A 26,085-nucleotide genomic window follows, 5' to 3' on the forward strand; every position below is an offset into this window, starting at 1 on the left:
TCATGGTACAGGAAATGCCTCGTTTGGAAGGATAATCCACTATATAAGGGCATTCTCCCTCACTGGAGATGTTCAGTACCAAGATGTTCAGTGCAAACAAATAATGTGGAACATCAAAGAAGCCATGATAAATCAAATCAGCACCACTAGGCCCTTGAAGGGGTAGGTTCTGGATGAACTGTTTAGAGCCCAGAAGTGAAGTCTCATAAAGAAAGGGCAGAGAGGGAAAATCTCTAGAAGTTAAGGAATGGTGTAGAAAAGTGAAAATGGTGTTTGGGAATAAAATTGCTACCTCAAAAAACTTGCCACTCTATATTTGCATAAGCTGTAAAACAAGTTACTTAGTCATGTGGAAATAAAGTGTTTTTAACAGCATCTAATGACACAGCAAATGAAAAAATTTTTACACGCAAGACACACGTGTAAAGAATGTGTGTGCGAAAGGAATTTTTCATGTGGTATTTAATAAATATATATACATATTATTTGTACTTATAAAAATACTATGTGCAATGAAAGCTATGCATAAATATTTATAAAATAATTTTATCTAAGTAGGCCAGTAACATTTAATATTTTTCAATAAATTCATACATAAAATATATACATTAGTGCCAAATGGAACATATATTTTGAAATATGAACCCCTAGTAAAACTTAGGAATCTGGAGTAAAATTCAGGTATCTGCCAAAGGAAACTTCGGAGTAGTTGTCATTTGAAGAAAAGAAACGATGCTGGGTCTCTTATCTTCATGGACTGTTTTGCTTGTCAGATTTCTAACATCACTTCAGCTGAATTTTGTATTTGACTTCCAACTTCATGGCCATTTGACCTGCCAACTATTATTTTCTTTGAGGCTTTTAACACTCCACCCAAGTATTTTGCTTTCCAGAACAGTTGTGTCCGTTTCCTTTTCACTTCACCTTAACATCAGACGAGGTTTACAACATAGGCTTAATGTGCATCCTTTAAGGTTTCAGACAGACCCAGGGGCGTCGCAGTGATGACCTGAAGCTGATACCGCTCTGGAAAGTCAAGGCCCCCTGGAGGATCGCTCTTTGTGCCAGGATTTCCATTCAACCTGAGAGTCCCGGGGCTGGGGTCGGACCCAGAGAGCCCCACTCTCCAGGGTTCCAGTCCCCTCCCCAGGCCGAACGTGCGGGCTGGGACCTTACGACCGGAAAACACCGCCCTTTCCTGTCGCCTACTCATTCCCCAGGCCGAAGACTCGAGGAGGAAGAGACGGAGACGGATTAAGAAAATTAATTAACCGGGTCCACGTTTGGCCTCCGGGCGAAGGGGCTGGGCGCGCAGCGGGCGCAGGTGCCGCCCAGGGCTGAATTTTACGCTCCCGGGCCAGCCGCTGCGCCACTTGCGCCCCGTCGCTCGTCCGGGGGCGGCCGCCACCCGCTTGCCCCAGCTTTAGGCAGATCTCTTTTAGGGACCCCGCGGGAGAGGAAACGCCTCCCCCTGGACTGGAAAAACCTGCAGCGTCGGCTGTTCGCTTGCCCCTGCTCAGCCAGCAGCCCCTGGCGTCTCCGGTGCGCCAAATCCACTCTCCGGGTTTTGGCGGCAGCTCCAAGGGGATCAGGCTGGAAACTGTCAGAACACGACCCTCCCCCCTCCCAACCGGGGCTTCGAGTGGCCCGGGGGCCCGAGGCCAGGCCCGGGCGGCGCGGTCAGGTGGCTTCTCTTCCCCGAGGGCCCCCCGCCCGCCGCGCCGGAGCTTTGCGGGCTAGATTGGATCGTTGGGACGAAGAGAGGTGGGCACACAAGGTTTAGTACAGGTGTCCGGGGTGCGGGCGGAGTCCCTTTGTCCTCGGGCACCCTGGAGCTAGCACCCCGGCTCCCTCTTCGAACCGAGCGTCCCGAGACCTTTCTTTGTGCCGAGGGAGCCGAACGCAGCTTCTCGCAGGGAAGCCGCATCCCTGGGGGTGGCGCTGGGGCGGTAACGATGAAAATCCATTGTCCTTTGGGGGCCCGCAGGCCGGGCCGCGGGTGAACCCGGTCCGCCCGCTCCGGGCCGGGGCTCAGGTACACCGGCTAGAAGGGTCTGCCTACGGCCCCCGCCCTCCGCCCCGCCCTGACCCGCCCCGCGCGCCGCCGGCCCCGCCCCGCGCCGCCCCGCCCCGCCCTTCGCAGGTTCAGTCCCGGAGGGCGGCTACGGAGCGCTCAGTCTAGCTTGCACCTTCTCTACCGGCTGCAGCCCGAGAGGGCGGGGAGCGCAGCGGTGGGGCCCGAGCTGGGGGCGAGTCCGGAGACCCCGGCCCTGGGCGCCTTCACGCCGTCTCGGAGCGCATAATGCTGTGAGCAGGCGCCGCGCCGGCCGACCCGGCTGGATCTGCGCGTGGCGGGCAGGGACTGCGTGCGCCTTCGGGAACTGCGGCGCCCGGCCCCGGGGTCAGCGGCTGGGATCCTTGGCGCCGCTGGTGAGTTGCTGCCTGCCCACGGCTCCTTCTCTGCGCGTGTGTGAGTATGTCCAAACCGGCGGCCGTGGCCGCTTCCGGCGTGCGCGGGGGGCTAGGCTTGGAAATGCACAGGGAGCGGGGATACCTAGGGCATCCCCTTCCGGCTGGTGTCCAACGGACCAAAGGGGACATAAAGCAAACTGGGAGGGGTGCGAGCGGCACGACCAGATCGCAGAGCTCCACCGTTTGTGCCCACCACTTTTCACGGTGAGGCTGCGCGGCTACACTGCACCCTCCGAGCTATTGACAGCCATTCTGGGCGCGTACTGCATTTTTCCATCTGAGAACAAGCCGCACATGGCTACCGCTCCCCTCCCACCGTGGATTGGCATCAGGGCTGCACAGGGTGCACGGTGCAGATCTGAGGTGGCAATACCAGCTGGGTGCCCTCTCCACACTTGACGAGGGGCATTGTGCCTGGGGCTCCAACCTGCAGATCTGGCAGTCGATTTTTTTTTTTTTTTTTTTGGACGGTGGTTTCTGAACAACCGAAGTGTTTTCAATATTTTTTTCCCCTTTCTCCTTGAAACTAAGTGTCTTGACAAGTATTGGACATGTGAGGACGAATGGATCTGGCCGTTTTTTCGTTATGGATTATTATACTCCATCCCCCTCTCGACTTCGGGAGGCATGTGTTTCATCTTATAAATAGAAAGTAGCATATTTTTTGGCAGGACCTCCTTTATACTGTACAGTCTGAGAGGTCAGTTTAAAAATAAATATGCACTTGAATGTTACATTACCGAGAGCCAGGCTGTGGCTGGGACAAGCTGCGTGGACAGCAGCATCAAAGCCGGGAGCGCAGCTGTGCTGAAAGGAGTAAAAGCCCCAGAGTGCAGCCCAAGCTGACAGTCAAGTAATTACATTTTGTTTAAAAAAAAAAAAGAAGTGAGTGAATTAAAATGAGGGCGGGAATAGGAATGTCAGAAGGGTATTGCAACATGAATCTTTCCAGACCTGGTGTATTTGGGGGAGTCGCCGCTGATGCGTGCTAGGTGGTGGGGTGGGAGGTGCTGGGTAAAGGGAGGGAATTTATGAGTGTGTTAGGGAGACAAAGGTTTCCTCCCCACCCCCCAGCTCTTAGGCTTCACAGTAGTATCCTGGAGTTTCTTGGGGGTGCTGCCTTTAAAAAAGAACACAAATCAGGAGAGCAGCAGCTTTGAATAGGAAAGCCTTTCTTGGGGACTTCCCAGGGAAGCACGCGGAGACAAAAGGCTCACCTAGAAGCCCTGATGATGCCCCAGGGGTATCCCTAAGGCAATTTAAAAGACTCCTATAACCTTCTAACTTCGAAAAGGTCTTTCATCTAACGACCAGGAAATGCAGCTTCTTTTCTGGACAGTTCCAGAGATTCTCTTTTTGATACCAGCTAAGATCTGTTATGAGCTCCTGTGACAGTTAAGAATGAGCTACACAGGTATGTTTTCAGATTAGATTGAAACACTCAGAGATAAGTTAGGGCAGTTGTGAAATGTTTGGCATTGTCACACGTGAAATTAATGATAAAGACTAATAGTCAAAGAACCAAGGAATGGTTGAGAGTTCTTCATTAAGTCTCCTAAAGAATGTAGGTTTCCCAAAAGGCATCACTCATTGAATAAAACACTCAGTACCAGCCTCTGGGCTCACAGATAAGAACATTAGAGGAGAAATTTGGAAGCCTTTCTGGATCCATGGCAGTTCCTGTTTTCCAGTGGTTATCATCTGCAAGAGATTTACATTATGAATTCCATGATTGGAACATGGTGCTATGACTATGGCAGCAGCTACAGACATGAAATAAGATGAGCTCCCCCTTCCCTTAAGATCTGAGCAGTGAAATTGTTTTGTATCTCAGTGGAACATGTAAAGACAGCCAGAGTAATGAGTGTTGCACATTTTTTTGCTTTTTATTGTAAATTTAAACGTGGTGCAATATGAATAAATACAATGCCATAAAAATCATTGCAGAACTGTTTACATGAGCTGGTTTGTCCTACCTGCTATCCAGCTTTTCCTTTAAAGTGGTGTTTTATGTCCAACATGTTCACAAAAGCTGCCCTTTTTCTCTGCTAAAATTCGTGGTGTTCAACAGCATTGGGGATAAAGTTGTTTTAACCTACATCACCGAAAGACTTTTACCAGGCCATAAATTTTTCACAAGCTCTTTGCCCAGTAGCCATAACATTTATCCAGAGAGTGGACTTCCAATTCATAACCTGAAAAACCTCTAGGAAGACTGCTCTGATTTTTTTTTTTTTAAATTATGAAAAGTCTTGCTTTCAGTCTGATTTTATTTAGGCCGGGCCTAATTTCTTTCTAACCAGAATCCTGTGTACCTGTTTATTCACTGATGGAATAAAAACTTAAATCTATTTTTTAAATGCAGTATGTTTGCTAGAGAGCAAGGACAGTATAGTCATTTGAAACTACTAGATTAAGCCAGCCACAAAATCTTTACCAAGCACCGAAGCCAAATAATTCTCCTAATATATCCCACTGTTCCGTGAATTTGTATGTCAAAGGTACTTCCTACATGGAGCCTGCCCTAAGTGCCAAGCCCTGTTCTTAGCCCTTTACCTTGAGTGACTCATTTATTTCTAATAATCACTCTATGAAGAAGGCACTGTTAATATCCCCATTTTACAGGTGTGGAAAGACCTCTTACATAATTTGTCCCAAATTACACAGTAAGGAACATACCTAAACATGCATATGCAGTTTGGCAACCCAGTATGTGCATGAATGAATGGCTAATTTTCCACAAAGATCAGCATCTTCTGCTTAAGGAGATGGGGAAAAAACCCTGAGGTTAAGAGCCTCTGAGGCAGGCTGTCTGGGTTCATATCTTGGCCCTGGCACTTAATACTTGTGTGACTTGGGGCAAATTACTTAGCCTGTGTACCTCAGTTTATCAGTTACAAAATGAGGATAATATTACTCTGAGGATTAAATGAGTTAAAAAAGAACACACTCAGAACAGGCCAGGTCCAGAGTAGACCCAATAAAAAGTTGATGCTTTCATTATTGCTTTTGTTGTTTCCCTAGGTGCTTAATACTAGTTGTCTCATTTAATATTCACAACTGCTCTTTGAGGTCGATAGTATTGTTCTTATTTTCCAGATGAGAACACAGGCTCAGAAAGGTTTAGTAACTTGGCCATGGTCACACAGCTAAGTAAGTAGCAGAATCAGGTTTGAACTCAGGTCTGTCTGACCTTATGCTAAATAAATACCCCACCCTCACCAACAGAGAGGAAGGCCAGGGAAGCTATTAAATCTGACTCTTTTAAGGGTTTTTGGCCTCTGACAGAGAACTCATTTCGCAGTACACTGTATCTCACAGTACCACTGCCCAAAGGAAGGTGACAGTAATTGCCGGCCTTTGGGAATACCATGTGAATTATTTTATTTACTGAAGATAGTTCAACTCACAAGTATGGCCAGTAGTCATCTGCAGTGGATCCAGCATCAAACTGCTAGCGGTAACCTGAGCAGTTTAATTTATACCATAAACAAAGAGATTTACTAGGAATATCAGGACCCACACATGAAGTGGAGTGTAGCGTGTGGAACACATCCTTACTTTGAAGTTCTAGAGGTCAGGGTGTTGCAGGGTCCAGTAACCGATCTGGATGGTCACCTCCTTGAGACTGGTGACCACATCCATGGTGCCTGGCCCTGCAGTCCCTGGCACTCATGATGTTGCCCCAAGAGGAGCTAAAGCAAGATGCAGGAACCACGAGCAAGGCGTGCTGGAAGGTTCTGTCCTTGGCAGAAGTCGGGCCTCATTACAGTTCTAAGTTCTGCACGTGCCCCAGACCCTGCCAGATAACCTTCTGGTGTGACAGATAGAGCAAGGAGGACTTTGAAACCTAGAGGGGTGCCCCGGATAACCCAAGGGGCCTGCCTGGCCTCCACGCCTTTGATACTGTGGTTTTGTGATGAGCTGTGGGAGGCTGCTCAGACTGAAGTAGGGGTTCTGGAAAGGATGTCTTGGCTTGAAATAACCCAAGTTGTCTCAAAACCGAGGGCAATAGCGTTAGGGCTGTTCACCTCCATTTGGAATCTCCCCTTTTCCTGCCCCCATCCTTTCAAGGTTACAAACCAAAACAGCATCCCACAAACCAGAATAAATAATATCAGTAGCCAGATAGTTCTACAGCAACAGTCAGGTATGTTCTTTCCTTTAGAAAAAGATGCCTTCCTTAGCCTTAATGTACTTCTTGAGTGCCCGGATTCACCCAGTCTCATAGTGATGACTGAGTTCGACAGTACCTCTGGTGGAAGAGCAGTTTTTTAAATTAAAGCATACACTTTTATAATACAAATCATATTGATATTAGAAAGTTTGCTATTTCTGAATAGCCAAGAAAACTGATGAGTTTAAGGGCTGATGGGTTCAAATTAGTATTTTCTTGATCAAGTCATGAATTAATAGTAGAATCCTTGAATCTCAAATTTAAAATTTTTTAAAACCTGGATTTTCAGTGGTTTGGGTTTTATTTGCATATTTGAGAAAGTCATCATTAACCTTCTAGCCTTTGATTCTTTGTTAGAGTGTTACAGAGATCACACACCTGCAGTTAGCTAATACAGCACCACCTCATGTGAACTCTGAGACAGGAATAGCATCAGAAGAGGATTCTTTGGGAAACCAGTCTGATGAAGGTCCCTCCCTGCAGGACTTTTCAGAGCATTGAATGTCACTGGTACAGTGAATCTCCACACGGAGATAGTGTCTATCAAATCACTTTGCCCACAGAGCAGCTGCCAGGACTAGTCTAGCAAGAAACGCTTTGGGACCCATCGAGCCAGAGGCAGACACCACCCGCTGTAGCCTGCCCTACAGAGCTGAAGGAACTCAAGAACCTTTCAGAGAACCACAGGGTGTACAGGGCCAGAGACACAGGAACACACTAGAAGATGCTAGCAAACACCCCGCCATTCTACTGTTTGATAAAACTCATGCAGAATTAAGTGGAGACAATCACAGAGGGATTGGAGATCAGAAAACATAGGTTCTGGTCTTAGCTCTGACCCAGGTTGTGGAACTGTGACCTCTCAGGGTCTTATTCTCATCTCTAAGATAAGGCTTTTGGTTCTAGATGATTTCAGATCATCTCTAGCTCTAGAATCCAGTGAGCCAGGATCAGTGACACCTATTAGCATAGCAGTCTTACTACTATACTAATATGTAAAACCCTGTGTTGAAAAACAGACCTAGTGCAAATCCGGGCAGGGCAGCCCAAGCCAGCGTGGAGGGCAGAGAACTTCAAAGTCAGGCCTCTATTTAGACAGCTTACACATTTGGGAATCCGTCATGTTCTGGTGACAACTTGAAGTTCATATTTGTAGACGCATCATGCCAATGATAGATGACTGTGTGTTTAGTTGAAAAAGACCCGTTCTGTTCAAATCCATTATAATCATTTAGGCTACACACAACTTCTTAAACAAGCAAAGGCGTTTTTAGGTGAAATGTGGCTTTGCCATTTCAGAATATATGTGAATTCTTTCCCTTTTATTTTTTAAACTTTTTTTTTTTTTTGGCCAAGGAGCAGTTCAGACACATAACATTGATTTTTAACACAGCAGGAGATAGGGTTCTAAGCCCTTGACTGGCCAGCTATGTCACAAGGCGAATCCTTGCCCATCTCTGGGTAGGTTCTGTCTGTGAAGATGTCGATGGGGAAGGATGGGGGTGCAGAGGAAGCCGGCGGAAGTTCTCCAAGCTCTCTCCTGGCTCTAAACAGCTGTGATTCTGTTTTTCTGTGTTTGTTTTTTTCTTGCATCTGAGGCATTTTCCATAGTGTCTTGTACCTTCTCCTATTTTAACACTGATTGTGTTTAAATGATCATTTGTTGACCCTTGTGGCTGCCTAGACTACTGGCTCTTTTGAGAGTAGGGACTGAACCTAGTTTAGCTTGGCATTCATCTTTTTTACAATAGGACTTAATGAAAAACTGGGCAATCTAGTCCTACCTGTGTTATCTTCTCTTAGCATTGCTAAGCCAGAAATCCTTTTCAGTTACCCAAGCTTAAGTCTGACCATAGTAAAATTATTCCTTCCCAGGCTACCAAATGTTCAAATTCAAAAGGAGGTACCTCCAGTCCTTTGGTTTTGGTGATAATGGTCATCCAAGGTACTCTGAAAATCAGGCCACCACCAGAACTTCCTCAAAGTCTTCTCGGCCGGGCTGTTGCAACCTCCACTGAGGCTTTCTCCTGCCCAGGTGTGACTGTGGTGGCTCAGTACCATGTGTCCACTTACAGCACAGACTGGGCAGTCCCGGTGCTGGAAGGATGAGGGTTGTTGTTTCCTAATGCTCACCTAGACCTCTCAGCCACGCCTGCACGAGCCATTCATCATTGGTGTGCTTACTGATCATTTGTCTCCATGCTGGGACGTAGGCTCTGTGAGCACATCATTGCTGTAGCCTCGGTTCCCAGAATAGTGCCTGGCACTCAGTAGGTCCTTATTAGATGTTTGTTGGTGAATGGACATTGTGGAAGGTGAATGACTAGCCAGGGACTGGATGAAGTCACATGGAAGGCTCTCTCCAAAGCCTGCTGCTCGCTGAATGAATCAGCTCAAGCCACATGTCCCACTGTGCACGGCATAGCACCAAACTGGAAACTCTTTTCCTGCTCTCAGATGACTTCAGAGTGAAATGTTTTCCAAACTAATGTTGATTTTTGGCCTTACATAAGTTTTAGAAGTTTATGCTCGTGGGTGGATTTTGTTCTGTATTCCTCTTAAGTCCTTAAGCTGTGGGCTCACCTGACAGGGCAGGTAGTGCCACTGCCGACATATCTCAGGGGCAGCATGGGGAGTAAAACAGTGACTTCTTCCCAATTCCAGTTTTTTCGCAGAATGAGGAATTATACAGTTGGCTGTCTGTATCCGTGGGTTCTGCATCTGCAGACTCAGCCAACAGCAGATCAGAAACATTGGGGGGAAATAAAAGTTCCAAAAGCAAACCTGAATTTGCTGTACACTAGCAACTATTTCTACTTTGTATGTGTTGTCTCCTGCTAAGAAGACACCGTTACTATCTCCACTCTACAGATGAGCAAGCTGAGGCTTGCAGAGAAAGTCATTGGCATTGCTTTGTACCCTTAATTTAATATCAGGAAAGACGAGAAAAGATAATGAAAATTTTATAAGCTAGTAAAAAGTATTTGGATTCTAAGGATAGTCTTAACTTCATTACAAAGCATTATGTTTTTTTCTTAAAATTCCCTAGAAGCTAGAACCCTAACATCCGTTTTTCTTTATTAAGTATAAATAAATCTCAAACACAAATCTATGATTCTGTTACCTGTCTGTGTGTACATGAAGCTTACATGCACATACTGGGGGCTGCTTACTTGAAATGAGGAACACAGACTAGCGGGTATCTCCCCAAACTCCTCTCCCAGTGCAGGAATGCTCTCCCTCCCCTCTGGAATTCCTACCACAGTCTCAGGCTCAGCTGGAAAACTTCCTTTGATGGGCCTTTCCCATTCTTTAAGCTGATTAACTCAAGTTGGTCAGACTTCTTCTTCCCGTCCAGCCCCACCTGGCCTCTCCTTGAACCTTAATCACACACCTAATTCTTTTCTTGGGATGGTACTGATTCCCTCTCACCTGACAGCTCACCAAATATTTAAAGAAAATAACTGTATGCCCTTAAATTTTTCTTCATCTGCCCAATCATTGGCTGTAATTTTCCTAACTCAAAGGAGTTCTCAAGGCTGGAGGAATTGCCCTTGGAGATAAAGGATACATGTACATGTAAAGAAGTTAGCTCCATGTCCTGTTGACAGAATTATTCTCTAATTAAGCTGGAGGTAAGAATCCCAGTTGTTCACAGGGCAGACACAAACCATTTTAGCCCCATCTGCAATCATATATTGGTGACTGCCAGAGACATTTTAAGAAGAAAATGGATATGGTTATTTTGGCAATTAGAATGGTTCCCCTCCTTAGCACTGTATTTCAGTAGATGTTCTGCTTTTTCATTTGGGATAAAGATGCTTTGTGCTTGCATAGCACTCTATGAAGATTTTCACACTCAGCTCTTGTAATCACCTGAGAGATAGACGGGTTTGGGGTGATTATCCCATTTACACAGGAGGTAACTGGCCCCCATATGGTGTGGAGTTGTAAAAGAATCCTATAGGGCTGGCTCAAAGTTTCACCCAGTTCTTTCCTCCCCTAAGGCCTAGAATAGCAGTGAGAGCTCTATCTACTGTTTTGCTTGCCCATGGGTTCATTCATTTAATAGGTGTTTTTTTTTTTTTTTTAAGTACTTGATCTGTGCTAGTTATACACTGATATTAAAACAATCTTTTTCTGTAGAATGTCCATTATACAGTTTCTTGCAAGTTCCCTTGTATATCTTGGGCTAAATAATCCAAGTTTCCCCTTAATCCATTTCCTTTTCAAAGGAGAGGTCAGGCGAGCAAGCTCATTGTTTCTCCTGGGCCTCATTCTTTAAGATTGGCTTAAATGTAACTAGTAAGTCTGCATTCCGGGAAGTGTATTGTCAGATCTTTCTAGAGTCTTGCCTGTCTCTCTAAGACTCTATTTGCACATGGCAGTCATGGATGGAAGTCTTTTCCCTTTGAAATAGCATGTCAACAAATATTTTTTGCCTTAATCTCAACAATCTGTATGAGCCTGTAGAATTACTGTGGCTCACATTGATAAGCTGTTAAATTCTTACCCTGCACAGATAGAGAAAGGAAAAGAAAGAAACCCTTTGCCACAAGAAAATAGATGACAGCTCCTTGCTACATGATTTTTTTAGATTTATTTTATTTTCCTGTAGGAGTCACAGAAAGACTCAGATTGCATTTTCAGCAGGGCGGGCAGGGTTGAAGAGGAAAGATGGCAAGGCAATCTCAAACTTTCTCATTTGTTCATTTAACAAACGTTTGTTCAGTACCAGCCGTGAATTAAATATAGTCTGTCCCCAAGAGAAGGCAGCCTAGTGGAGGAGACATTAGTAATTGCAGTATAGTGTGAGAGCTGGTGGGTTTGAGGTATAAAACGGTAGTACAGGCCTTGAGGACCGGCTGGACGTGTAGCTGCAGGGTTGGGCGAGACCCTGATCGCTAAAGTGGGCCTCACAGGCTATCGTATCTCCAGGCTGTAAGGGTGGGCCTGCCACTCAGGGTTAAGGGAGCATTCTAGATGGTGCATTCTGATAGAGATTGGAACATAAAGTGGAAGGAGATGAGGCTGAAGGCAAGGAGACAGGTGGGAAGGCAAATGCCCTTGTGCAAGGGATCGTGAAAGCTACAAGTGAGGCTGGGGCATGAGGCAGTAGGATGGACAAGAGGAGACAAATAACAGGACTTGATGTGGAGAATGAGGCAGGGCGAGGAGTCGGGGGCGACAACTGGGTTTTGGATTTGGGTGACTTCCTGCCATTTACCGAGAGGGAAAAGTACAGGAGGCCTATGCTGAGGAGCTGGCAAGAGGAGGAAAGATGGCAGATTCCATCAGGGATAAGCTGAACGGGAAGTACCTGAAGGAAGCAACAGAGAAAGGTCTGAAAGACTAGGGAAGAAAAGTCCAGCGCTTCTTTCTGTGAAGGACCAGTGTTTTTTCGTGTTTTGTTTCTTTGTTTCAATTTCCAATGGATTGTATAGGGTACCTTGCACAATGAGTAGCTGCTTGGACCACACCCAGTTTCCATGCAGACCTGAACATACACAGCTCCCAAACTTGCCAAGAGTCTGACCAATGAGAAAAATCCACAGATCCGCATGCTTGGTTATGTCATAAAGTTTCTAGAAGCTTACTTTCAATTTCTTTCCTTATCTCATCATGGACTGGCCTAGTCCACAGATCCACTTTGAGCAGCACTGGTCTAGACTAAGGTATATACGGGCTGAAGACACGGATTTGGAAGTTAGCATTAGAGGTAGTTGAGGCCAAGGACAGGGGTGTGATTGCTGGGAGATTGTTGAGGGCTGGGCCATGGACAACCACCATCCAACCCCCCGTGAAAATGCCAACGTCTAAGGCAGGGGTTCAAACTTTTCCCGTAAAGCGTCAGTTTAGTGTTTTAGGTTTCGATGGCCACATACAGCCTGTCACAGCGATTCAACTCTGACCTTGTCATTTGAAAGCAGCTCTACCAGGGTTTCCAGCCCTCAGCACTACAGGGAACGGGGGCCGGAAAATTCTTTGCTGTGGGGGCAGTGTCCTGTGCGTCGTAGAATGTTCATTTAGCCGTGCCTCTGACTTTTGTCTACTAGATGCCAGTAGATGCCACCACCCCCAGTCATGAGAATCAAAATTATGTCTAGACATTGCCAAATGTCACCGGCGGGGGTGGGGGGGGGATGGGACAGAATCACCCTCAGTTGAGAACTACTGAGCTGAAGGTAGTACATAAAAAAATGAGCACTGGTGTGTTCCAATAAAACTTTATTTACAAAAACAGACACGGGATTGGATTTGACCCACCTACCATAATTTGCAGACCCTTGATCTAAGGGATGGGCATAGGGAAAACTAAAAGGGCTTATTCAATAAAATTTAAGGGCCTCTTGTGTTTGCAGCCCAAGAGGACGCTCTGTAAGTGATCCAGCGTCAAGAAGAGACTGTTAACAACAGCGGCTCCTTTTTTATAGCAACTTTGCCTACCTTATTCTTACTGAGCTTATTACCTACCAGAAGATATCAGACACAAAATCACAAAATCAGAGAACAGGAAAGAAAACAAATATAAGCTCTTTAGGAGCCCTAAGAAAACCTCCAAGCAAGGCAGTAATGAGCCTGGATTGCGTGAGGTGAGTTTGAGAATTTCTCCAGGAAGGAAGTGACTGAAGCAGGTCTTGGAGGATGTTATGAATAGTGGTTGATGGTAAAGAGGTGGGAGGACAATTCACGTAAGGAACACAGGTTTCTTAGTTTCAGAAAGTCAGGAGGGAAGTCACGTGTCAATAGCAAGGGAAGGGAGCCATTGTCCCAGCGAAAGCCTTGTGGGTGTACAAGGCGCCCCGATGCATGGCCACGATGCATGTGTTTCCTCTGGGAAAATAATTAACAGCACTTAACGCTTTTTTCTAAGAACAGGATTTTTTTTTTTTTTCTCCTTGAGACTCAGGGGCTTTTATTTCCTCAAATTTTTAATCTCTTAGCTTTTATTTCACATGAAGTCAAATCCCTTTTGAGATTCTTTGACAAGGGCAAAAATACTGAAAATTCCTAGTGAGTTGGAGAGGCTGGTATCTGGGACCATTTTATTCATTCTTAGTTAATGACAAGGTCAAGTTATCATCTCTGCCTCTCATTGATGTTGAGAACATAGTGTATCATTTCCTCTTGGTGCTGTCAGATTTCAGGACAGATAGCCTGGAATAGACATTCCCATTCTCAACCCACTTCCACGGCAGTCGTCACGTTAGTTATCAAATCAGTGGTTAAAAGCACAGACTCTGGAGTCCAGCCATAGCTGAAATCCTGGCTCCTCCATGTTTTGGCTGATGGGTCTAAGACATGGGCTTAATCTAAGACTCGTTCCCAAGAGGTGTGTTCTAATACTCACCTGTCTGGCCCACAGCATGCACTCTAGCCACCGCTATTCACATATGTAAATTCTTTAGAGAACTCGGCATTTCAAATTTGCTACTTTCTAGAGGCATCCCTTGTAGACTTGGACTGGGGGATGGTTGCTGAGAGCAAAGCAACTCCTCTCTCATGATGGAAGGTCTAGCAGGGGTTAGGGATTTAAATAACACTTCTTAATTTGTTCACTGTGTGCCACGTGTTGTGGTTGACAAAAAAGATAAATAAGACCCAGCTCATACTCACAGAAAAGCTCTCAGCCTAGTCAGAAGGGATATTCATTCATGCATTCAACAAATATTTGTGTACAGATATTTATGTACAAATAACAGGGGGGTTTGCCGTGGAAGTAGGTAGAGAATGCACTGGCCACTGCCAGGTTCCAAACATACCCAGTGTTGGTGTGATGCAGAGGAGCCAAGTTTCAGCGCATGCAACGAGTGTGGATGATTGTCAAGGGCCCTAGCAGGATGGGAGGATGGCATGGAAATCCCTATCTGTCCCTTCATCCTGTTAGAAAAGTAAGAGTAGTCAAGAGACCTAAATTAGATGTGCTCTGAAGACAAAGGATGAAGAACACCATACCATATGTAGTATGAGTCAAGTGACCATAGTCTGAATTTCTGGACACCTGTCAAACCTGTTTGGATCACTTGATATTCCTATTGCCATAGTTGGAGTTTTCATAGAATAGTTACTGACTTAAATATTAGGGGTTTTTTTCTTTTTATTTTTTTGGTGAGCAACTAAGCAACTTTACAAGTTATTTGATTTGAGCTGAGTTTTCAGATTTGAGCCAATTCCCGGCTGAATGTTGCTGACAGCTTCAGGGTGAGATTCTCATCCTGTATTGATATTGTCCTTGCAGCTTCACAAACCAAGTCAGATCCATTAGTTCTAGAAGCATGGGAGCAGTTCACAGGAATGGTCTTATTTGATTCATATCCACCAGCTAGAGCATCTGCCTTGGTCCTTCTGCCCAGCCCTGAGGCTGAGTCCCTTGTAAAACTTGTCATGGTAAATGAGCCAGGCCCTTCTCCTGCCTCGTTATAACTGCCAGGGCTCCACATCCGTCTGGAATCCTCCTCAATAACTCATTTTAATAGGGAGAAAGGTCGAAATGGCCTCTCTTCAAAAGTGCAGGGTTGGTACTTTGAGGTGGATGTTCTGTCTTCCAATTTTGCTTCTAAAAACCCTTTCAAACAGTACAATTAGATCCTATAAATGTGAGGAGTGTATGCACATTAGCAGTGAGTCTCCCATATGGCATTTGTGGGTCTCTATATAATCAGGGTTGTAAAAGAAAAATAAATACAAGCTGTAGCTGAATCATAAACGAGAAGTCCATTTATAAATAATTGAGGGTTGAGATGTAGCATAGACTTTCTGAGTGGGTCTATAAAATAGTCTGCTCAGTCTGGCTATGAGTTCATTTGCAATGACAGCCAGGCGGCTGGGAACTAAACTAATGGCGTTTTATAGCCTTGCAGCATAGAGCTATGTCCTCAGTTCAGATAATATGGTGAGAGGATAAGAATCTAAAAATAGAAAAGGCATCTTTTTATCTTCTCGTGGGTGGAGTAAAACAGACTAAAAATATGAAAAGCATCCCTTCAGGATGCCATTTACCAGGGTATTCTCTGGTTACATTTATTTCTGTCTTGGATTTTCATGTAAGTTCAATGTTGAATCTCTAGTAGTATGATTTTTTTTTTCTCCTTGAATTTTAAAATTCTTTGATCCAGAGACGCACTCCTACAGAGGTTTGCAAAAGGATTGGCATGAGTGCCCTCATCGTCATAATATTTTAGTATTTCTGATACAGAAGGTTGTCTGGTCATCCCTATATTAGTAATAACTGCTGTCTTCAAATGGAAAGTCTGCTAGGAAAAGTCTGTGAGTGTTTTTTATGGGTGAGTGTGATGTGGAGCCATAAGGAAATGAGCAGTGATAGTTTTCCCCCGTGGGAGACTCAAAATGAATAGGGACGAGACCCCACCCACTGTGCACATGTCAGACGCTCAGAGGCAAGGCCGCTGCCCGGTGACATCCTCCGTGCATGCCCGGTACACTGCCCCCTTCCCACAGCAACCCATTCCATCTTGCCAGAACCCTGGGTTCTCCCTTAGAGGATCCAAAAGCTGTTTCCCTGTAGCTTCTGCTTTTGTAGCCCTAGGGCCTCTCGTACTGAACGAGTTAATCCCTTTTCCATCGCAGTTCAGTGAATTCTTCAGATCCCTAAAGATTCATTTTCCCTCAGTATTTGAGTTTTCTTTAAGCTGCTCCACCTCACCTTCTCACATGTCCTGACGGAGTCCCTTCATCTCCCTGTTGGACTCCTGGGAACCTGTAGGAACATGTTCCAGGTCACCTTTATCCCTTTAAAGTGTGAAGCCCAGGGTGAAATACACTTTTCCAGGGCTCATCGCAGTGGAATTGTCTCCCCTATGCTGGCAACGGAGAGCAATACCCCAAAGATGGTTGTGGGTGTAAGGGGTGGCGGGTTCTTGGCCACGCTACCGTCCTTCCCTGGGACTGTTGCCTCAGGCACACAGGAGGAATAACCAAGTATTTTTGCTTGGGGCCCAGATGGTGCAGCGGTGCTGTATCTGGGTGCTAGGAAGAAGGGCCTGCTGATTCAACACTGAGACAAAGCGAAAAGTGATCGGAAGTTAGGGGGTCTTGGAAGGATGTGACAACTAAGCAAGAAAGGGGAAGTCCAGTGCAGACTCACTTCCTGCAAGTTGAAGAAAGGAAAAGGCCCACAGGTCCCCCACGACAGCCACACGCACACATGCCTCCCCCCACCTGCCCTGTTTTTATGCATGCGTGTTTTAGATTAACATTGCAACCTATTGTGCAGGATGCAAGAAATTTTTTATCCTCTCTGTCCCCTAAGAATTAATCTAAAAACAATTAGTAGACAAACCAAACATTCCTTTCTTAAAATAAATGGAAATTTAAAAAATCTCAACCCCTTTGTTCTTTTCAGAGCCCTGTGAGTTGCCAGTACTGTCAACTCTGGTCATCCAGGGACTGATTTTTCAGTGTGTGACTTTTTCATAACCCTTTGCTTTTCTCCCCCACCTCCTGGCTGCTGCCCTGTTTTGGTCTTTTCAGCATCATTCTCTTTACCAAAAGGATGATAAGGAAATGAAGGGAAGGGTGGCCACTTCAGTTTTTTTCTTCATTGAATTATTATTGCTGTGTTGATTTCTCTTGTTAACACTGTCATGTATGCTTAAATCAGTCACATGTAAGAAACTGGAATTGTCTAGCCTGGTACAGGAATGACCACCTGACGCTGCCTTTCTTATCAAAACCATGCCTTCAACTTCCTCCTGAGTCCTTTTGTGTCTTGGAACCCTTGAGCTTCTCACAAGTTCCTGTGAGTGGGGGTCTGTGCCTTTGCAGCTGGACTTCTCGCCCACACATCTGCCGGACATCCTCTCTAACCTTGATAGACGGTGACAGGCAACTTACTGGGGAGTTGAACCCTTCTGTTGGCCAATCTCTCCTCTCCGGTGCCCAGGAGCTGGAACCTTTGTTTTCAGAGGAATCTATAATTTCCAAGATGAATATTACCTCAAATGTCATCTAAGTGGGGGAAGAGGAGCAAACAGTGATCTAAGAACTTCCGGAGAAAGGGATTAGCAATCTTGGAGAGTTCAGATTTCAGGGTCAAGGGCAGGGTTTTGAGAAAGGTCTACACATAGGATGGTTTCTTTTTCTCTCTTTCTTTCTTTCCTTCCTTTCTCCCTCCAGTCCTTCATCCCTTCCTCCCTTTCTTCCTTCCTCTCTTTCAAAGACGGTGGGAGTGGAGGAATGATGGCAATGTAGGAAAGCTGGAGAGCAGGAGAGTCCCAAGTGTGGAGAGTTATTGATTGGTGGTAGAGTCCTGACCGATACGCAAAGGCTGGAAATGCTCTGCATTTGGATCATGGAACACCCAGGAGGGCTGGCTCTCCAGTTCTAGTCAGGCCTGTAAGCCCTTCTGGTTTAGCTCTTCCTGTCTTCTTCTCCCGCTTCCTCCTCCTGGGTGTCCACCTGACTCAGGCTCTCCCTCTGATTCATCCCTTGCTCTGTCTGCTACCACGTGGGTCAGCCACCAGCAGCCTCCAGGAGCCCAAGTCTCCTTTTCAGAAAATGGTGAGGAGGAACGGGATTTCGTGTTGTGGCCTTTAGGACCATTCCACCATAAAATGCTCATCTGCGTCACCACCACCTCTCAGAGAAGGAGCTATACCCCTGAGCCCCAGCACCTCCACCTGCCTGTGCTTCCCTCCACATGGGTACCCTGCCACCCACACTTTCCCCAGCATCCTGGGTCTCTTCCCTCTTCTCATTTCCTTCTGACGAAAAACCTTCTCTTCTGAGACCTTTTCCATCCTACAAATACAGACTGGTGGAGCCTCTTCCGGTGAAGGCCTGATCACCACAGAAAGGAATGATCTGTCCCTTTGACAAGCTCAGGTGAGATGAGGCTCAGCCATCTCGTGAGGCCTTCCGCCTTAGATTTTGGCTTTTGAACCCACTTTCCCGTAGTAATGTTTGCATTATGATCAGTGACTCATGGGTTTGGTATACTTTTTAGGACCTACGTATAAAATTGTCTCTGCAGGAAAGTGCAATCTGAGCCCGAAACAACCCTCGTACTTATTTTTTGTAAATAGCTAATTCATTCATGTGGTTCAGAAATCCAAAATCATGAAAGGATGTACAGTGAAAAGTTTCTCTTCCACCCTTATCCCTTTCCATCTACTTCCTCTCCCCGTGGGCACGTCACCATTATTTCCTGTGTATGCTTCCAGAGAAAGCTAATCTACATACAAGCCAGTACAGATGTTATCTACACACTTTTGCACCTCTCTTTTTTTTCCTATGAAGATATACGTCTTTGAAGCTCTTTCTATATCAGCATATAAAGAGCTGCTTCATCCTTTTCTAGGCCTGTGTAATATTCATTTGTACAGATGCACCTTAATTTGTATAACCAATCCTCTAAAGGTGGACAGTTAGGTTGTTTCCAAATTTTTTTTTTTGGCCGTACCGCGTAGCTTGTGGAATCTTAGTTCCCCGACCAGGGATTGAACCCAGGCCCCCAGCAGTGAAAGCTCCATGTCCTAACCACTGGACCACCAGGGAATTCTCAGTTGTTTCCAACTCTTGGCTGTTATAAACTATGCTGGACTGACAACACTGTATATGTATTATTTCCTTATTTCCCGTATACGTAAATTGGATAAATCTCTGTTAAGTGGAATTCCGGGGCCTAAGGGATGTGATTTGTAGTTTTCATAGATACTGCCTTCCACGGAGGTTGGACCTGTGCATGCTTCCCCACCCTTATCAGCCCATCGTGTTGTCACATATTTGTATCTTAAAGAGGCTTTGGAAGGAACCCCCTTCATCATTTGGGAACTGACTGACTTCCCAAGGAGTGTGCTCCTTAAATGGCAAGACCCCAATGTCTGAAGCCCACGCCCAGCCACTTGGCTTCGTGCCTAGTAGCCGTGCGGCCTTGGCAAAGCCTGTGCCTCGATGCTTCGTCAGTAAAATGGGGGTGTTAACGTGGGTTCTTGTGAGTGAGCTAGAACACACCGAAGGCTGGAACAGTGCCTAGCACATAGAGACGTTCTCAATAAACATTTCTTGTCATATGACGTGTTGGTGGTTCCCAGGAGATGCACACATACCCTCTCCAGGACCAGGCACTTTGTTCCCAGTGAAGAAACTGCCCTGCAGTTTCCTGCTTTAGCAACAGCAGAAAAGTTGTTGAGCAGTCAGCCTGGGGCATGGCTGTCCACTGACTGATAAGCCAAGGAGCCCAGAACATTCAGAAAGCAGAAAGGAGGGGAGGAAGCAGTCAGGGTAAAGTCAGGGTATTGGATTGTCTCTCCCAGGATCAAGCATGGTTGCCCCTGAGCTGGAGGAGGAAGGATAACAGATAAGATAGATGGATGGGTCAGAACTCTCAGATATTTCACCAGCACCATGTCACAAACATCAACTTGTCTAAAGTTGTAAAACTGACATTTTTGCACCAAATTCCTGTTTTGTGTTTTTTTTTCCTTAAACTTCCAATGAATTGGAGGGCTCTTAGCCCTGGCACACAATAGAAATTCAATACAAATTACTGTTTCCAAAGTCCTAGAAGCCTCCATCCCTGTCATGCAGTAAATACTATGTAAATATTTGTAGAAAGAAAGAAAAATGCCTTTTAAGGTATCTCCCTTCTTTTCCCACTCTTGAGAATCTACTGCCTACAGCTTATCTAGCCTCTGCTCACCAACCCTTTTCTTACTTTTTTCTTTGTTTTTTTGTTGCTTGTCTCCCACCTTTGCATCCACTCCACTGACATAAAACCCAGCTTCTACCAGGTCGAGCAAGCCTCTGCCGAGGGGCCTGCAGGGCCCGTGGCCATGGCTGTGGCCAGGCGGGGACTGAGGACTGGGCCTTCCAAGTGAAGCAGGCATACCCTCTACCTTTTCTCCTCACTTTGGCTCCCCAATATCCCCAGTCGCTGTACAGGTAAAGGGTGAATGTGAGTGACCCAGTCAGAGGAGCAGAGAAGCACTCTGGCTGCATCTTCGTGCTATTTTTGTTTTTCTAAAGAATCTGAAATGAATGCCACGCCTTGGTTCTGGCCTTGCATAACCCTGGCTCCACCAGCTGACCACATGCAGCCCTCACATGCCTTGGAGTTGCAGTGGACACACTGTATCTTTCCATGGCAGCTGCCCTCCTGGCCTTGTGTGCTGAGGACACGGCTCCAGTGGGCAGCTGTTCTTCGGGGCTGCCCCCCACCTTCTGCAGGCCCAGCGCCCTAGCTGCTTCTGCAGGCGGTCATCATACTGTGCCTAGAGGGGCAGGGAGGCGACACAAGGCACCCTGGGTGGCAGGGGCCCTGGGCTGTTGTGCACTTAGAGGGGAAGGACATTGATGTTTCAGCAGGAAGACCCAGGGCTTCCACTTCTGTTACTATTACAAGACCCAAATTAGAGTTAAAACGATGAGAATGTCAGACTCATAAGCATGTCTTCCCAGGCTAGGGTTCCCCATCTACTCACTTGGTATCAAGCGTCTCTTTTAGTAACATGGTATCTCTGTGCCTTCCTAATCTGAAGTGGGGAGGCCGACCCACCAGGCACCTTCGGGGAGTGTGTGGTCTTATCTGGCAGCTTCCAGGGTAGCCTGCTCTGGGTGCAAACCCTCAGGCCACCTCGGCCTCCTCCCCACTCCCAGAGCCAGGGTAGGGTGGTCTCTCCAGCTCATCCTTCTCTGCCTTCTCAGGCCTGGGCGCCCGCACACTTCCCAAGCAGAGCCACTTGTTACCCGGCTGGAGCACAGTCCTCGCCATCTGCCACAGGCAAATGAATTTAAAACTCTTGCTGAAAGGAAAGAAATATGGGGCAGATGTAGACGGCCTCCAGCTGCTACAAAGCAAATGTGGCTCTCAAGCCACCATCTAACCCAGCCCTCGGAATATTTACTTATTTATTTGCTCTGCGGCCAGGGGGAGGAGAGCCCAAAATGGGAGAGGTCACAGCAGAGCCATTTTAGGAATTCCCACAGTGGCGAAGGTTTTAGCTTCTCCATGTCAGCTGATGTGACTGAAGAGTTGGAGGATTATTTTCAAGAGATGAAGAGGTTCTCATCTGTAAGATGAGAGCCCCAAACCTTCTTGTAGCCCATCACTTCTAACTGTGTCCTATAGCATGTGCAGGGAGAGTGTGTTAGCTTTCTACGCGGGTAACAAATTACACACGTAGTGGCTTACAGCCCTACCTGTGTTCTGTCTCACAGTGTCTGCAGGTCAGAGGTCCAGGCAGGGCTTAGATGCACAGTCGCATCAGGCTGTAAACCAGGGGTCAGAGTTATGGTCTCATCGGAGGCTCAACTGGGAAAAGATCCACTTCCAGGTTCCCCCAGGTTGCTGGCAGAATTCATTTCCATATGCCCTCTCTCAGTGGCTTACTTTTTCAAAACCAGTAAAGGGAGCCTCCCTCCAGTCTGCTAAGACGGCATCTTTTATAATGTAACCTAATCAGGGCTGTGACATCCCATCACCTTGCTGAGAAGCAACTCGCAGGTTCCGCCCACAAAGGCATTAACACCAGGCGGCCACTTACTCAGAACCCTGCCTACCACAGGGAAAGGATACAAGCTTATCAGCAAATGTTTCAAAAGTATTCTCAAGTGAAGACCCAACCTATTATGTATGATCACACTTTTTTCTTGGAAAAAGAAGCAGTTTTGTTCTTTTCCTTCCATTTCAGAATGTTGCCAAATCCTGAATTTTTTTTTTTGCTTTTCACAATCTTTTTTTTTTTTTTTTTTATATTGGAGTATAATTGATTAACAGTGTTGTGTTAGGTTCAGGTGTACAGCAAAGTGATTCAGTTATACATATATATGTATCTATTCTTTTTCAAATTCTTTTCCCATTTAGGTTAAAATCCTGAAATTTTTGACAGCCCCATTCTCTCTGCCACAACTTGATTCCAGCTCCAACTTCCATAATGGCTTTATGTTACTGAGAAAGGGTGTTCCTTTTTTTTGACTTCCGAATCTCAGTTTTCTCAACTGTAAGAACGCATTTTCACTGAGATTTTGTTGGACACTAGCTTCACTGTCACTTAGTAAATGATATTTCCAGCTCCTTTCCGTATAGGACTTCATTGTTTTGCATTAATTTTATTTATATAAAGAAGTCAATCAACAACAAAATATTCTTCGTCTTGCTAGTGTGAACGCCAAAGCAAGAGAGAAAATATATTTTAAAACAAATTCAGTTGTGTCTAAGGAGCTGAAATCACTCTGCTCATGTGCTGAGAGCAGTTCTTATAACAGAGGAAAAGGACTAAAATCTCAGACGTATCCAGAAAATTGTGTCCATGACCATGTTTAAAAAGTGCTGATGTCATACATTTGGGTTTTTTAATCTCTCTTTCTCTCCCTTTTTTCTTTTTTCCCCTGAAGTAAGATTAGTGGACCCTTGTTAAGATCAAAGTTTTTATCCTGCTTAATGGAGAGAAACAAAACAAAGTTTGGCTTCAGATGGGAACTGGTCCTGCCATTATTTACAGGCTCTTGAAAAAGTGAGAAAGTGTAAAAGTCAGGCCCAAGTGATCCCTGAAGGGTCAGCTAATTATAACCTGCTTTGGTTTCTCTTCCAGGTTTCTCCATGCTGTGGAAGGGACTGGCGGATGTAACCGGCTCTCCAGAAAGCCCTGCTTGGCTGTAAGTCCAGGAAGGCCTCTTAGACCTCCATCTCGTTTCAGAGCCACTTGTGAAGCTACTTGAGAAAAATGATGTGACAGTTCCTACCAAAAAGGATACTGGGAAACCTATAACATCTGTGAAGAAAGTCGCCCTTTTTCCCTTTTGCAAAATCGACATCCTCAAACTCCAAAATGCCAGCCAAGACCCCAATTTACCTGAAAGCTGCCAATAACAAGAAAGGAAAGAAATTTAAACTGAGGGATATCTTGTCTCCGGATATGATCAGCCCTCCCCTTGGAGACTTCCGCCACACCATTCACATCGGCAAAGAGGGCCAGCACGACGTCTTTGGAGACATTTCCTTTCTTCAAGGCAACTATGAGCTTCTACCTGGAAACCAGGAGAAAGCACGCATGGGCCAGTTCCCTGGGCATAACGAGTTCTTCCGGGCCAACAGTACCTCCGACTCCATGTTCACAGAAACGCCCTCCCCGGTGCTCAAAAACGCCATCTCCCTCCCAACCATCGGAGGGTCCCAAGCACTCATGTTGCCCTTGTTGTCACCAGTGACATTCAGTTCCAAACAGGAGTCCTTAGGGCCGGGAAAGCTGCCCCGGCTTAGCTGTGAGCCGGTCATGGAGGAGAAGGCTCCGGAGGAAAGCGGCCTGTTGGAGAACGGGACGGTCCACCAGGGGGACGTCTCGTGGGGGTCCAGCGGGTCCGCATCCCAGTCCAGCCAGGGCAGGGGCAGCCACTCCTCCAGCCTCTCCGAACAGTATCCCGACTGGGCGGGCGAGGACATGTTTGACCATTCCGCCCCGTGCGAGCTCGTCAAGGAAAAGACTAAATCAGAGGAGTCCCTCTCGGATCTCACGGGTTCCCTCCTCTCCCTGCAGCTCGATCTTGGGCCCTCATTTCTGGATGAGGTGCTGAATGTCATGGATAAAAATAAGTAACAGGACACCGCCGGCTCTTTTCCTTTGGGGTAAAAGGTATCAAAAAACAGAACAAAACAAAACTAACCACAAAGAGAAGAGCTTCGCTGGCTATACTTGCTGTCATGTGATGGGTTTTCTAAAATAACTTTCCTACAAAATATTTTTTTACCTGGTATGCCCTGTTTGCAAAAACAGTGAAAAACAAAAAAACCTATCCTGGCAAAGAGAGGAAGTGAGTCAGAACCCATTTTCGGCGGGCATTGTTGATGTACAGCTCACATTTTTTGTTTTCAGACACATAAGAAATCTGGCTTGGCCAGGACTGGCACTACTTATGAAGGGCTGTGCCAGTCACATTAAGGACCTTTACAGTACTCTGGCATTTTCTGAGCAAGAGGAAGTCAAAATTTATTTAACACCCACACCTTTTTTCTAGACTCTTTTCTATATTATATCGTTTGGGCTCACCATAGCAAATTCTTCAGTGTTAAAACTTTTCTCTGTTTTCACATTTGAACAACTTTATGGGTTTCGGGGATTTGCTTGTAGCTCTTATATATCCCTATATATTATATCTATATTGCGAAATTTTGACTGTCAGCTACATGTTGGTAAGACACAAGCAAAGTATTACTGTAACTAAGTTATTTTTAAAGTTAAAATATATTTTTATGTGCCTTTGGCTCTTTATTGCAGAGTCTACATTTTATAGGTACTACATCAAATATGGTCATTTGACTTTCCATTGGGATTCCATTCTAAGCTGTGTATGTGTATGTTTGGAAAAATGTATTCATACTTAGCTTTACTTTCTTTTTCTTCATCTGTTATCATACTTTTCACAGCAGCCAACAATGGATTGTAAAGTGTAAAGGCACAGGTTACTCACAATGCTTCTGCAGAGACTGTGGGCTACACCACATAATGTTATTTGGAAATATGGGTATTTTAGTACAGTACATACTTGCATTACATAGGTACTTCATACAACACAATAAAGAGTAAATGTTAAAATCAACTTGCTTGGTTATAGTAATAAACAAAAACATAAGACAGTAATTATATTTTCTTTAAGTCCAGGGCTAGAAAAATTGCTTCTGTAAAGTGTACATGAGCCTTTAAAATAAGGTAAGAGGTGACTTCCACCCACTCAGTAATTTTGATTATTGCCCAAAGGTTTGAGATTCTAAAAATAAGGCCCCTCAATTTTAGGAAAAATGAACATGTGAGATGAGAATTTTTTTTTTAAGTCAGCACTGATGCCAACTTCTCAAAAACTCATTTCTGTGAATCTCCTCCCTTACTTTAACACGGCAAACTCATGCAACCCCAGCCCCGTCCCTACAGGACAGATGCTTCCATGTGGCAGGTGCCATATAGACAAGATTAAGGAGGCCAAAAAAGAGGGCAGCAGAGCACCTTGCCCCCAAGAAGACAGAGATGCCTTGAGGATGTTGGTTAAGGAAACGGGAACAGGAAATGTACACACCGATTCCTGTCCTGTTGTCAACACCCCTTCCCCCCCAAAGACAAACACTTGCACGCAAAAACTTTCATTTCTCCTTGAAATATATCCCTGGGACTTCCCTGGTGGCGCAGTGGTTAAGAATCCACCTGCCAATGCAGGGGACACGGGTTCGAGTCCTGGTCCAGGAACATCCCACATGCTGTGGAGCAATGAAGCCCGTGCGCCACAACTACTGAGCCTGCGCTCTAGAGCCCGTGAGCCACAACTACTGAAGCCCATGTGCTTAGAGCCCGTGCTCCGCAACAAGAGAAGCCACCGCAATGAGAAGCCCATGCACCACAACGAAGAGTAGCCCCCGCTCGCCGCAACTAGAGAAAGCCCGTGCACAGCAAAGACCCAACGCAGCCAAAAATAAATGTATTAATTTACATTAA

The 26,085-nt window shown here is 45.7% G+C and overlaps 1 protein-coding gene across 3 annotated transcripts; it reads left to right on the forward strand.

The window, feature by feature from the left end:
- Positions 1-1,629: 1,629 nt before the first annotated feature.
- On the forward strand, positions 1,630-25,201 carry CDC42EP3 (CDC42 effector protein 3). Of its 3 annotated transcripts, none has more exons than XM_059943582.1 (2): positions 1,630-1,764; positions 23,200-25,201. In XM_059943582.1, exon 2 carries the CDS (start codon positions 23,437-23,439, stop codon positions 24,199-24,201), a length of 765 nt encoding a protein of 254 aa, XP_059799565.1. In that variant the 5' UTR covers positions 1,630-1,764; positions 23,200-23,436; the 3' UTR covers positions 24,202-25,201. The 3 variants fall into 3 exon arrangements, with proteins under 3 accessions (XP_059799565.1, XP_059799564.1, XP_059799562.1); XM_059943581.1 differs by lacking the exon at positions 1,630-1,764 and adding an exon at positions 2,128-2,470; XM_059943579.1 differs by lacking the exon at positions 1,630-1,764 and adding an exon at positions 2,128-2,430.
- Positions 25,202-26,085: the final 884 nt, after the last annotated feature.

This window comes from Balaenoptera ricei, chromosome 13 (genome assembly GCF_028023285.1).
Source record: "Balaenoptera ricei isolate mBalRic1 chromosome 13, mBalRic1.hap2, whole genome shotgun sequence".
Classification (NCBI taxonomy): domain Eukaryota; kingdom Metazoa; phylum Chordata; class Mammalia; order Artiodactyla; family Balaenopteridae; genus Balaenoptera; species Balaenoptera ricei.